Raw genomic sequence first — 12,938 nt, 5'->3', positions numbered from 1 at the left:
GAGCGGTTAAGGCGGTCGAGGAGGCAGAGGGAGCCCTGGTTGCAGATGGACCAGGGCTGCTTTTATGCTGTGGGTGGTACGGAAATCCGATTGGAGTGGTTCGTGAAGGGTGTGGCGGGAGAGGAAGAGTGATGCTGGGAAGCAACAACTCATTCCAGTACCTTGGATAGGCAAGTGAGGTTGGAGATGGAGAGGAAAGGTAGTTTGAGAGTAGAGATGGGTCCTGGGAAGGTTTTTTAAGGATAGATGTGATGACAGTCGTATTTAATGGGATGGGAACATTACCAGTGTTCTCCAGGGAGAGGTTTATGACGTCTGTGAGTAGAGGGGTAAGGAAGTGTAGCTGGGAGGCAAGGAGAAGGGTAGGGATGGCGATGAGGGAGCAGGTGGTCGGTTTTATGTGGGTTATAGTCGAGGTGAGAGAGGAGTGGGAGACGGGTTCAAAGATATAGAGGGAGGGATGGGTAGGGGCTGGGGTGGGAGGGGAAATGGGGAGGGTATAGTAAACGGAAGGGCAGAAGCAGCTAAGCGGATCTCCTCAATTTTGGAGTCGAGGAAGCCCAGCATCGCCTCACAGTTTGAATTGGAAGTGAGGATGGGCGAAGCTTGAGAGGGTGGGCGGAGGAGCAGGTTGGTGATGGAGAGGAGCCTAGGGTTGTCCTTGGGCTCCAAGATTGTCTTGGAGTAGAATGACGATTTAGAGGAGGCGAGGGCAGAGGGGTAGGATTTGATAAGGTCCAGCCGGATATGCCGATAGACCGTTAAGTTTGATTTAAGCCAGGTGGGTTCAGCGGCACACTGTGCTTTAAGGAATGGAGTTGGCTGGTGTACCATAATGACTTAGGAGTGAATAGGAGAAGGTTCAGGAAGAGAAGGGAGCATGGGAAATCGAGAGTGGAGGAGAGGGAGCTGTCGAGAAGAGTGACTGAGGAGGATAGGTCATTGCAGGAGGAAGCCCAGAGGGGAAGGAGTTCAGATAACTCCAAGCTGAGAGGGAGGTTTCTGATTTTTTCCAGGGGTGGTAGGAGATGGAGGTAGGTTCGGTGGCAGTGGGGAGAGAAATTGAGGAGGTAAGGGAGATGAAGTGATGGTCCAAGACGGTGAGGCCCCGAGTGATCACCAGGTCGAAAGGGTGACCGCGGACATGGGTGGCAGAGTGGATGTGGAGGGAGAGATTGAGGGAGGAGATAAGGGAGAAGAAGTCAGCAGAGGGGCTGAAGTGAAGGTTGAAGTCGCCTAGGATAAGGAGGTGTTCGGAGCAGAAGGAGAGGGAAGATAGGAGGGTGGAGATGTTGGGGATGAAGGTGGGGGAGGGCTTAGGGGTGGGGGGATGCGATAGGTAAGGAGAATTTGAAGGGGTGAAGGAACAGAGAGACCTGGGTGTTCATATAAGTAAATCTTTGAAGGTGTCAGGATAGGTAGGTAAAGCTGTTAAAAAAGCAAATGAGATACTAGGCTTTATAAATAGGGGCATAGAATACAAAAGTCAAGAAGTTATGATGAACTTTTATAAAACACTGGTTAGGCCTCAGCGGGAGACTGTGTTCAGTTCTGGGCACCATACTTTAGGAAGGATGTCAAGGCATTGGAGAGGATACAAAGGAGATTTACCAGGAATGAGGGACTTCAGTTATCAGGAGAGGCTAGAGAAGCTAGGATTATTCTCCTTGGAGAAGGTTAAAATGAGACTTTATAGAAGTTTTCAAAATTATGAGGGGATTTGATAGGGTGAACAAGGAGAAACTATTTCCACTGGCGGGTGGGTCGGTAACCCGAGGACACCGATTTAAAACAGTTGTTAAAAGAAACAGAGGGGAGGTGAGGAGAAATGTTTTCACACAGCGAGTTGTTCGGATCTAGAATGCATTGCTTGAAAGGGGGTGGAAGCTGATTTGATAACAACTTTTAAAAGAGAAGTAGATAATTATTTGGGGAGGACAAGTTTGCAAGGCTACGGGGAGAGAGGGATTGATTTGGAAGCTCTTTTCAAAGACATGAAGGACCAAATGGCCTCCTTCTGTGCTGTAGAATTCTATGATTCTATGAACACATTGTGGGAAGCAGGAACTGAAAGACAGTGAGATTTAGGTTCAATTCTTAGCAATTCAAGAGAATACATTTGCATTTTAAGCAATATTTATAATTTTTCTTAGCCTAACGGTGGAAGGTAGAAATGTTCATTGTGTTACTGTCAACACTAAAACTCTTGAGAGGAAACAGCGACTATGATGTTGTCTAGAGCATGAATTCTGTAACATTCTATCCGTACAAATATCCATCGCCTTGGTAATCATATCTAACCTATACAGGCCCATATGAATGGTAATTTATTTTTAAAAAAGTGACCAATAAAAATCCCAGAGTGAGTCTGATCTAATAGTTTTGCTTACAATTTCAGTGTTCTACAGATCTCATAATCGCTCAGTGTAGACCTAATTGGCAGAGCTGTAGAGGAAACCAATTTCTTGTACAGTAAACACCAATCAAGCCCAGTGGAATTGATAAGGATGACTTAATCCATTTGTGCCAGAGTTGAAATATCGGTTCTATACAATATGACAACTCTGTCGGCATCACAATGGATGTTAGATAATAAGCCTCAAAGTGTATGACAAAAGTTGATGTCTTGCTGCAGCTGTACTTTATAACACTCTACTTCAGTACAAACACAGGCTCAAACATATTGCAGATGATGCTTACCGATTTAATTTGATTGGCTTGCTTTTAGGTTTCTCTGCCAGATATTTTGCACGGCAACTGCTACACATCAGGTAGTAGGGACTCCCTGTGCCACACTCTCCTCCAAACCAGCCGTCAACATAAGCCCCGTTACTGCGATATCCCATGTGGCCTGCACTCTCTCCACAACCGGGGTGATGTCTCTTCATGTGATTGTTGAATTGCAATGTATGAGTATCACATAGTTCACAAACGACTACTTCCTCTGCCTCTGAGCTATCTTGGCACTAATTGAATTCATAAAGCAATTTATAAGTTTAAAATAATACAATAAAACCTACAAATTCCTTATTTATGCCTTCAATTTTAATGCATTTTCTCAACATTTCACACAGTTAGTAAATGTAAAGGTTACAAAAGTACCAATGCTGTTGCTGTATATTCAGATTAACTGGAAATTACCAATATTTAACACTAGACGTATCAGTGAAGGTTTTATATCTATAGCACATTTATCAAAAAGTTTAGAATTCAAAGCCCGAAATATCGAGCGACACTTTTGACTTAATGAATCCTTCCGTATCTATATACATTAGTGATCAGTGTTGGCACTATGATTTCAGTTAAAATGTTTACACTCGCTTCCTGCTGACATTATTTTCATTCATGTTTCAATGAACATTGATGTGTATGGGAACTTTTCCTTCTATGTGTATTTGGATTCTTCCCAGCAGTAGAATTACTAGATTCCCTCCCTGCCCCCAAACTCAGATGTGTGGAACAAGCATTTTTAACTATAAAAGGTTAAGGTGAAGTAATGCTGAAAGTAGATTTGAGAGTACATTTGTGTTTGGAGTGTCACAGGGGGCTCATTCCCACAATGCTGAAATATTTAGTTAACTGCAATTGTTCCTAAAAGCAAATGGACACAAGTGTGCTAACCAAGCCTAACAACATACTGATGGAGAAAAAAAACAATGTTTACATTGCTGCATTTTAAACAAACTGCAATTACTCATCATAAAAAATATTCTTTGTTAAAAGAAAATACAAAATGGCTTTAATTCAATATATAAACAATTCTGCAGGTATACACACACTAATTTTATTATGTTGTTATAAAGTGAGCATAAATTAACAGATAGGGGAAAGGAGTGGAAAGGAATTAAATGGACAAACGAATGAATCATTTATGGCTTACCATGTTTGGCCAGTCCATCATCTCAGATAACCAAATGCCTTGAGTCTCGTTTTCAGTAGCACATTCAGAAGGGAACATATCTTCAACAGAACCTTCTGATAGCGGGTCCTCAGAAAAGCACAGCTCCAGTTCTCCCTCCAGATTGCGATCAGACATGGCATCAGCCTCCTGCCACCCTGCAGTCCCTGGCTCCCTCCTTAATGATGGCTGCACCAGCTGAGGGGATCTGGAACCTTTGTGAAACATGAATTTTGATTAGTTATCCACGAGAGATACAAGTGTTTAACTTTCCTCTGTTCTTTTGTAAAGCAATACATGATTATTAAAAAGTGATATGTTGTTTACATTATATACAATTAGAAACTGGTTATTAATAGAAATAACTTGAAACATTGACATAAAATAGAATTCAGGTTTTGATTCTATAGATAAAATACTATTTGGTAAAAGTTAACCGCATCTCAAGGTCAATCTATTTATTTCACTTGAAATTAGTGATTTGGGGGCTCGTCATGATGAGCAATGTGAATCTGGGAATGGAATCATGTTATTCTCTGTATTGTGTGTCAATAACAAACAATCGAAGAATCCTGGATTCTACCTTGACAAAACTTCCTTGCACTCAGTCAAAAGTGAAACGGGTTATAATTCCAAGCACATTACTCAAAATATTGGACACAGTTAATGATCTGAGACAGCCCGATTTAGTGTCAATTACTGCTGTATTATGGTACTTCTGTGAAGTTGACTCAGATGCTCATGGAACCAGCTCAGACTGCTGAAACTCATCTCAAATAGAGGTCCTCCAACTATCAGAGGGCAGAATTTCATCAGTCTGAGCTGCCTTCAAATCAAACTGAAAAGCTCCAACACCATTGCACCATTTTATAATATTAAAGGTAATAGTCCCTGCATGCGACATAGCACCTAATCAGGTGGTATGTCTCAAATGCTTGAGGATTATACTATGAAGTGTAGTGACTGTGTATTTTGTAGACAATCTCAGCAGCCAATTTGCACACAGCAATGTGCCACAAACAGCCATGAAGTGAATGACTAATGTTAATTTTAATCTGGGGGATTGTTGACCAAGAAACCGGGAGAAATTCCCTTCTCAAATAGTATCAGGGGATCATTAGTGTCCATCTAAACAGGTGGATGGGACCTCAGTTTAATGCCTCATTATGAATGACATTTATTTAACCCTCAATGTTGTTGCTTTCACACGAGACATTTGTATTGCCAAATATTACATTAATGAGGCACTTTTGATACTCCTGGCAACTCCTTACCGAATGTCAGGTATAATCAACCACAGCCACAAATTAAGGTAGCTAACTAGAGCTCACCAGCTCTTCTGAATGAAGATCGTTGTCCCTGGTTTCCTCTGTGTCTTCGAGCAGGTGGAGGCCTATTTCTAGTCAAATGTACATCTATGAAGTTTCCTCTCTCTACCTGATCCAAACCATTAGTAGTTCTGTGTGGAATTGATGGGCGGGGGGGGGGGGGGAATGAAACAAGAAACAATTAAATCAAAATAGCAATGACAATTTCTAGCAAATACTTAAAAAGGTGCAAACTTTAAATATACTAATGTCAAATTACTTTCATCTTCCTCTAAATCAAAAATGAGCAGAATGAACGAATTGGGAAACAATAATCAGTTTAGTCTCAAAAAGCTAACTGGTCGTGATTCAGAAATCACAGTGTTGCCTCCAACTGGATTCTTTGTTATCTTGCAAGTCCCATTGAATTCACCGCATCAGTTCTATCATATCAGTACACATCAGTGCTAGCAAGTCAAATTGAAATTGATTTAATATTGTATTTAAATGGGAGAGAGGCCAATTGGTACTGCCCGATTATTCTGTAGACATGAAAATAATATGGACACCTCAGTCTTGGTGTGTCTCTAATTTTCACCTGTTTCCCTGTATTTTTGTGTGGATCTCTCTCTACCTTTACCCATCTTCCTGTGTTTGTGTGTGCATCTCTCTCTCTAGTCCTGGATTTCAATCTCTCCATCTTTCGCCTCTTGGGAAATTGACCCAAGTGGTACTTAGCTGAAATGGGCAGATTGTTTTTTAAGAATGCTTAAATGTTTAATCAACTTTCTTCACACTTGATGCCTACCCTTCAATTGTATCTTCCCTGTCAACATCTCCAGGAGACACGAGGGCAGCTGTTTGATTATGCACTATAACCTCGGACTCCATGGGTGTATCCAAACCATGGTCTAGATTTCCTGAGGAGTAGACAATTACTTCCTGTTCTTCTGTCAGTGGATGTTCCAGCATCCAGCTGGCCAGTTGTTCGATTGATTGTGGATCTGCATCCCCAGAAACTCCTGGAAATAGAAAATTAGTGAAAAATGATAACTATAATCCAGGACAGTTAAATAGTAAGCCTTAAACCCCAGTTTGGCTCATTTGGTAGAAATGTTATTGCCTCTTGGCCCCAAGATTGTGGGGTTAAGGCCCACAGTGGAACTCTACTTGAGCTAAGTTGATGCTATAGTTCTGAGGAGGTTTGTACTATCATCGGATGAGAAATTAAATTAAAGTCCCTTCTGCTCATATAACAGAAATTAAAGATTGCATGACACTATTGCTAAAGAGAAGGGAGTTTCTTCTAGTGCCCTGGCCAAAATCTTTCCAGATTATTTTACCATCCATGTCATGGCTGTTTGTGGCTTACACTTGTCATGGCAATATGCTTTACAGTAATTACTTTGAAGCACTTTGAGATGATACAACTAAATCGGAACAATATTAGATTGACAGTGAAGTGCCCAGAAGCAGAATTTACTCAGAAGATGTTAAATCTTTAAATAGTTATTGCAACTGCTTGTTTTGATCAAACATTCAGGAATTATGAACGTTTCCTTCATTTCTCGCCCCAGAATTATTTTGCTGCAAGCATCAAACTCTTATTAATAAAAGGGTTCCCAAAGGAAAGAAAGTAGCAACACTACAGTCACGCCAAAATATCCAAACCTCAAAGGACCAAGGAGTGCTGAGGGAAGATAAAATTATAATCAACACTTTACAAGTGTATGATAAAGCCCAAAATGCTGATAACACAGATCATTGTGAAACACAAGGATTTTAATACTAGGTTCAACTACAGGGATATCTTCCAACATCCTAACAAAAACGTAAGGTTTGGCGCTCATTTTCCAATATGAATTGTTAAAGATTATAATGTAAGAAAAAGTATTTGCAATAACAGTATGCATACGTTATCTAAGGTAGCAACAGTATCCGATGTAGGTTATTTGGGTTCCTGGCATTACCAGTTTATGACAAAACACTTCTGCGTACCTGCAGCATCAACTGCTGAGCAGATGTGTCTTAGAGAAAAGCCCATTTCAAGCAAGGGGACAGCAACAGGAGGTGGATGCTCAGGAGGATCGCTTCTGGAATCTATTGAAATGAAAGAAATGGCATTGGATTTGTCTCGAACAGAAATTTGAGTTTTTTTTAAAGCAACTGACTGCTGCGTTTCACTCACAAAACTGCAGTCAATCCACTTTACAATATATTCCGAAACTCTGGAAAACTCTTCCTCTATCCCCCGTCCGCCTTGTACCTTCTTTCCCCATCTTCAAGTCGCAACTAAAGACCTTCCTATTCGACCGTGCCTACGATCTCTCCTATCTCCCCTGGCTTGACATCATGCTCTAAGCGCTCTGGGACACTACCCTGGGTGAGGAGTGCCATATAAATGCAAACTGTTGTGCTGTGGTCTACAAAACCTGATAAGGCGCTGCAATTATGCAATGAAATGCAATTATTATTATTGATTTTTTGAACAACATCTTACCAGGAGAACTATGCTGTCTGGTAGAAGCAGGAGGATATGAAAAATAGTTTCTTTGTTCACCATCATCAGAGGTGGTGGATACCACATTCAACCCAGGGAGTAACAGAGGGTTGTTCAGCAATCCAGAAAGTGAGGGAAATCGCACAAAAACCATTTGTCTATAAGGAAGAAACTTATGTCAGTGCAGAACTAAACAATTTATAGACAACACATGCACAGGTAAACCAAAAATTCAGCAGAACTTTCAAACTGCAAATGTTTATTATAATTTAAAATAATACATGATAAGCTAGACTTAGTGTTTCTTTAATGCTAGCATGATAGTGCGACCTATTGGTATGCTGGTGAACTATTTCAGAGTCATGGGATGTTGAGACAAGCAATTTTAATCTGTGCCATGCTCGCGTGGCGGCATTGAATGGAGGCCACTCATTTCTCCACAGAAGGAAAATCAGAGTGACAGTATTGCATGGGTAGCTTTTCAAGACTTACTAGCCCCAAGTTTCAAAGTTACTTTAGCAGAGAAAGTCATCCATCCAATTCACAATGGATGATACTTGGGGAAACTTAGTAAATCCTAGGTAAGAAGAAAATCACATTACTGTGACAAACTAAAAGCTCCTTCCAACCTGGAGTATGATCTTCCTCATTCTTTAAAATAGTTTTGTCCTTCCCATACAACAATATGATGGCACCATTGGAAAGGATGAACTACAGACATTGTCTCTTCTCAAAGTTTTAGCTGGTGGGAACCTCGGCATACATTAAATCTTCCCTCCTACATAAATTGTTCTCCTCTTCCCTCAACAGTCTTACAGATCTCACAATGAAGCAAAGATGAAACAAACTAAAATACATAAATTTGGCAGTTTCAAAGTAGAGGGCCCAGAGGGAATTTTATACGTGGAGATGTTTCACTTAAAGAATAAGGAATACGATATCAAAAGTGGACAATAGGTCTTTATTTATTCATCCTCCATGTACAAAAATAGAATTATGCCAAAGAAACTAAGGTGAGAAATGCTAAAAACTTGGGAGATGAATATTTATTCTCCTGAGTAGAAAGATCCAAATAGACTTTTTTTTTGAGGGGGAAAACAAACATCAAGACTGCTTCATGTAGCTTCCTTCCAATTAAGAGTCAAGGCAAACCCTTCTAATGATGGTTCATTAAGTGGCTGCTGGACGACTAGAATGGACTTTTATTCTGCCTGGCCAGATAATAATAATATAGTGCCAGATAATTACAAGTTTATACTCTGGTATCCATCTATTCCACAATATGCGGGTTGATGGAAGTTTTAATTCCAGACAAAATCTATAGTTTCAACTAATTCTTCTTTTGTTCATTAGGTACTGAATACTGGAGTCTGAATATATTTGTGGAGTCCTGTAGCTCAGTGGTTAGAGCACTCGCTTTGCAAGCGAGAGACCTCAGTTCAATTCCAGGCAGGGCGAAACCTTGGGCAAGTTTCCTTACTCCACACGCCTAATAATAATCCCTCCAAAACCAAAAATAATAATAAATTGGTCATTTTTAATCTACGACTGTTTGTGGGACATTGCTGTGTGCAATTGGCTTCCGCGTTCGCCCACAAATATAGTCAATTCACTTTACAGTGTGTTCTGTGAAGCGCTTTGGAACGTCCTCCCGACGTGAAAAGCGCTATATGAAATGCAAAGATTATTATTATAATGGAACCCATAATCACTCTTAAGAGGATTGCAGTGGCACCATCCTGTAATTTACAAGGCCAAATGAAATTCTACACACAGGTTTTGCAGCATTTGAAGAAATCCTGTCAATACTAAAAGGAAATTTTGGATGCTGATGTAAGGCCAATTGAGTACTTTGCTTTGGCAGTATGCTCAGCTGCAAATATATCATGAGCAGGTCTCAGACCAATATTAAAGTGTGTGTCCTCAAGGCTGATTGTACTAGCCAGCATCAGTCAACATCGTAATCTCTCTTTTCAGAAAAATGTGCTTTAGGATCTGTGGATGAAAACTATTTCCCATTGATCGATCTGCTAAAATTAAATAACACGAATAGAATTATTTGCTTTTCTAATAAAGCAAAGTAAACCTTCGGCAATGTTTTCATGTTGTAGACTTTACAAGTGCATTTGCAGAACAATCAGTGTCATTGATTGGTGAAAAGGAACAAGGATGGGGAGGCCAGTTTAGTGTGTAAGATAGGAGGAGATCACGTGGTGGATCTCATAAGGCCACTGCAACTGACATGATATTCACTCAATTTCCCATCTCCACAAGGTGATATTGTCCTATTGTATGTTACGGATCAACAATCAAAATTGAATTATTTTCCAAAGACCTTTTCTACTCCATTTTACAGTGTATCCTGTGAAGTACTTTGAGACTTCCTCCAGATATGAAAGGTGCTATATCAAATGTAAGGGCTATTATATTTTCTGTACACTTTTCTGCATTTCTCTTTGAAACCAATGAGTCTCTTAAACTGGACTTCATCTGAATGGATGGGTGGTGACCACAGACCTCTCAATAATGTCCGTTTTGGCCATCACCACTAAAACACTAGGAGATGATGAAGGAATGGAGGTGGAACACCAACTACTTTTTTTGCCTCCAAAAGCTTATAACTTCACTTTGGTGTTGTACCCGATAACCCACCCAAAATCAGCAACTTGCAATCTTGAAGAATATACAAATCTCAACCACATGGTGACGAGTCTTAGAATTCCACTGCACAGCACAACAATCATAGAATTGCAGAATTATACAGCATAGAAGGAGGCCATTCGGCCCATCGTGTATGTGCCGGCGCTTTAAAATGAGCTATCCAAATCAATCCCACTCACCCGCGCTCTCCCCATAGCCCTACAAACTTGTCCTTCCCAAGTAATTATCTACTTCTCTCTTAAAAGTTATCATCAAATCGGCTTCCACCACCTTTTCAAGTAATGCATTCCAGATCTGAACAACTTGTGTGAAAATTTTTTCCTCACCTCCCTTCTGTTTCTTTTAACAACTATTTTAAAATCGGTGTCCTCACGTTACCAACCGACCTGTCAATAGGTTGCACTACCAGGCTAGTCTAGAACTTGTCTTTAAAAATAGTGATTAATTTTGAACAATCTATTTGTTAACTGCATTCACTGAGAATATAACTTTTAAACAGGACAGTCCCTGTTAAGTACATTATAACCTGAAATCTAATTTGATTGCAGAATTTCACATGCTGAAGCATCGTATACAAATCAATTTGGGTTATTAGGCAAGACTTTTTCTTTCAATATTATATTTTGAATGACTAACTTTTGTAAACATTAATATTGTATATTAAGCAGCTATACAGTTGTTCTGCAACAAATTTCACAAGGAACGAATAACAAATGCATAGTTTGAACACGCACCTACCTCTTCTATCAGATCACTTTTGTTTTGTATGCTATAAATTGTCTTATTTATTTACATCTCCACTCTGTCTCATGCATTTCTAATCTCACAGAGAAGGATGGGAGGGTCCTAATTTCTGCTCAGCCACACTTAATTACACTCTGACCACAGATAACTGCAATGAAGGAACGTGGGGCACTTCCAGAAGTCGGTACTTTCCTGACACTAAAAGCTTCATCTGGTCAGAAACAGTCAGAATTCAGAGGTAAGCAAGAGCAAATCCTAGTCCAAGCTCGGATACAAATCTTCCGCCTTTTGGTTAGAAATTCAACACTATCACCAGAGAAATCAAAAGCATCATTTTGCATTTAATTATATTTTAGAAATAAGGACATCTTCAAAGTTTGAATGAGAATCCATTCAAAAGTAGGCAGCAATGTTAAGTGTGTGGCTCATTAAGTCTGCATTTCCCCCCATAAATTACATACTTATTATGTTAAATCAATGCTAGAATTAAAGGCAGCATTAAAACTATCATCTTGCACTGCTGCCTCTGGCCTCACTAAGATGAGTCATTTCACACACCACTGGATGCCCAGATCTAAAGGCAAACACTGAACCTACATTAAACAATTCTTATGAATAATATTACTACTACTACTAATAATAATGAACTTTGTGATCATACAGTAGGTTGCAAATTAGAAGAATAGTTTAACTGAAGGATTCAACCAGATTGTAACAGACCATTTTTCTGGGTATGCTTTCGCATAAACACTCAGGAAAACTAAACAGATTATACAATATTCTGAAGTTTGTAACATCATTATTGACAATAATGCTAATTCCAGTCATTTGAAATTGGCACAAACCCTATTAAATAAAAGCTGAAAGCGCTTTAAACAGACACACTAAATCCAGATTAGATGCTGTACTCTGGTTTAAGAGGAGAAACTGCTGAAATGTGAAGTTCATTTTCAATATTTCACTCACTGTAGGACATTGATAGGCAAGAAGGGATTAAAATTTTCCAGTCCATTAGCAGAGACTAAAGAACCCAAATTAGTAGCTGAAGAAGAGTTTGAAGCCGGCATTGAGAAGGGGATGCCAGTACTTTCCTCAGAGGAGTTACTATAGAGAGAAACCGTACTCGATGAGTTTGACACTGCTTGTGACTGAGGTTTCACGTTGTCTGTTACTGCAGCATCTAGAAAAAAGAATGAGAAATAAAATTAAATATCTGACAGTAAGAATTACTTTTAAGCAAATGATTTATGCAGTTTATCATATTTAATTTTAAATAATCAATAAGATTTTAAATGACAGACCCATACCCAATAAAACTTCATTATCAACAGTCTGTCCAATGTTCATAATTGGTCAAGATGCACTCAACTACTCCAATCTTTCCATTGTTTTTTAAAACTCAAGCTATTTAATTAATTTTGCCAATGTTCAGTGAAATGAAAGTAAGCATTCTGCTAAATGCTTAGTATTTCTGATTTACTTTTGTTTACACGCTGTTTCAAGAATATGAATGAAAGTATTGTTCGGCAATTCTTTGGTTGTATTTTGTTAATTGAAAGAAACTGACAACTTAATTCAAAAACTAGGAATTGAATTACACTGTATACATCCCAACAATAATTGATCGGTTACTTTGTGAGTTAGAGAAGCAAGCATCCAATTTAAATGTAGGCATCCTAAGCTGCACTTTTCACCATCCTCTCGTCTGACTCCACTTCTCAGTCACTTAGTTGGAGGATCAATGACAAGAGCAATTGGCTCACTATTCTACCAGTCAACCTGCTTACGTGGAAGGACATTCACAAGGAAAATCCTTGCATTTGTTGCA

At 39.4% G+C, this 12,938-nt stretch overlaps 1 protein-coding gene across 1 annotated transcript in view; it reads right to left on the bottom strand.

The window, feature by feature from the left end:
* Positions 1 to 12,938, bottom strand: part of LOC103181023 (probable E3 ubiquitin-protein ligase HERC1) — a 123,293-nt gene that overhangs the window by 44,855 nt on the left and 65,500 nt on the right. Inside the window, exons 39-45 of the mRNA XM_007897212.2 lie at positions 12,077 to 12,290; positions 7,706 to 7,863; positions 7,204 to 7,305; positions 6,014 to 6,227; positions 5,230 to 5,357; positions 3,881 to 4,113; positions 2,701 to 2,966 (exon numbers count right to left, since the gene is read on the bottom strand). Coding sequence (XP_007895403.2) covers positions 2,701 to 2,966; positions 3,881 to 4,113; positions 5,230 to 5,357; positions 6,014 to 6,227; positions 7,204 to 7,305; positions 7,706 to 7,863; positions 12,077 to 12,290 — 1,315 coding nt within the window. The remainder of the gene's footprint in view (positions 1 to 2,700; positions 2,967 to 3,880; positions 4,114 to 5,229; positions 5,358 to 6,013; positions 6,228 to 7,203; positions 7,306 to 7,705; positions 7,864 to 12,076; positions 12,291 to 12,938) is intronic.

This window comes from Callorhinchus milii, unplaced genomic scaffold, assembly GCF_018977255.1.
Source record: "Callorhinchus milii isolate IMCB2004 unplaced genomic scaffold, IMCB_Cmil_1.0 Scaffold1, whole genome shotgun sequence".
Lineage (NCBI taxonomy): Eukaryota > Metazoa > Chordata > Chondrichthyes > Chimaeriformes > Callorhinchidae > Callorhinchus > Callorhinchus milii.
The sequence above is the reverse complement of the archived record's forward strand: the minus strand, read 5'-3'. Positions and strand labels throughout refer to the sequence as shown.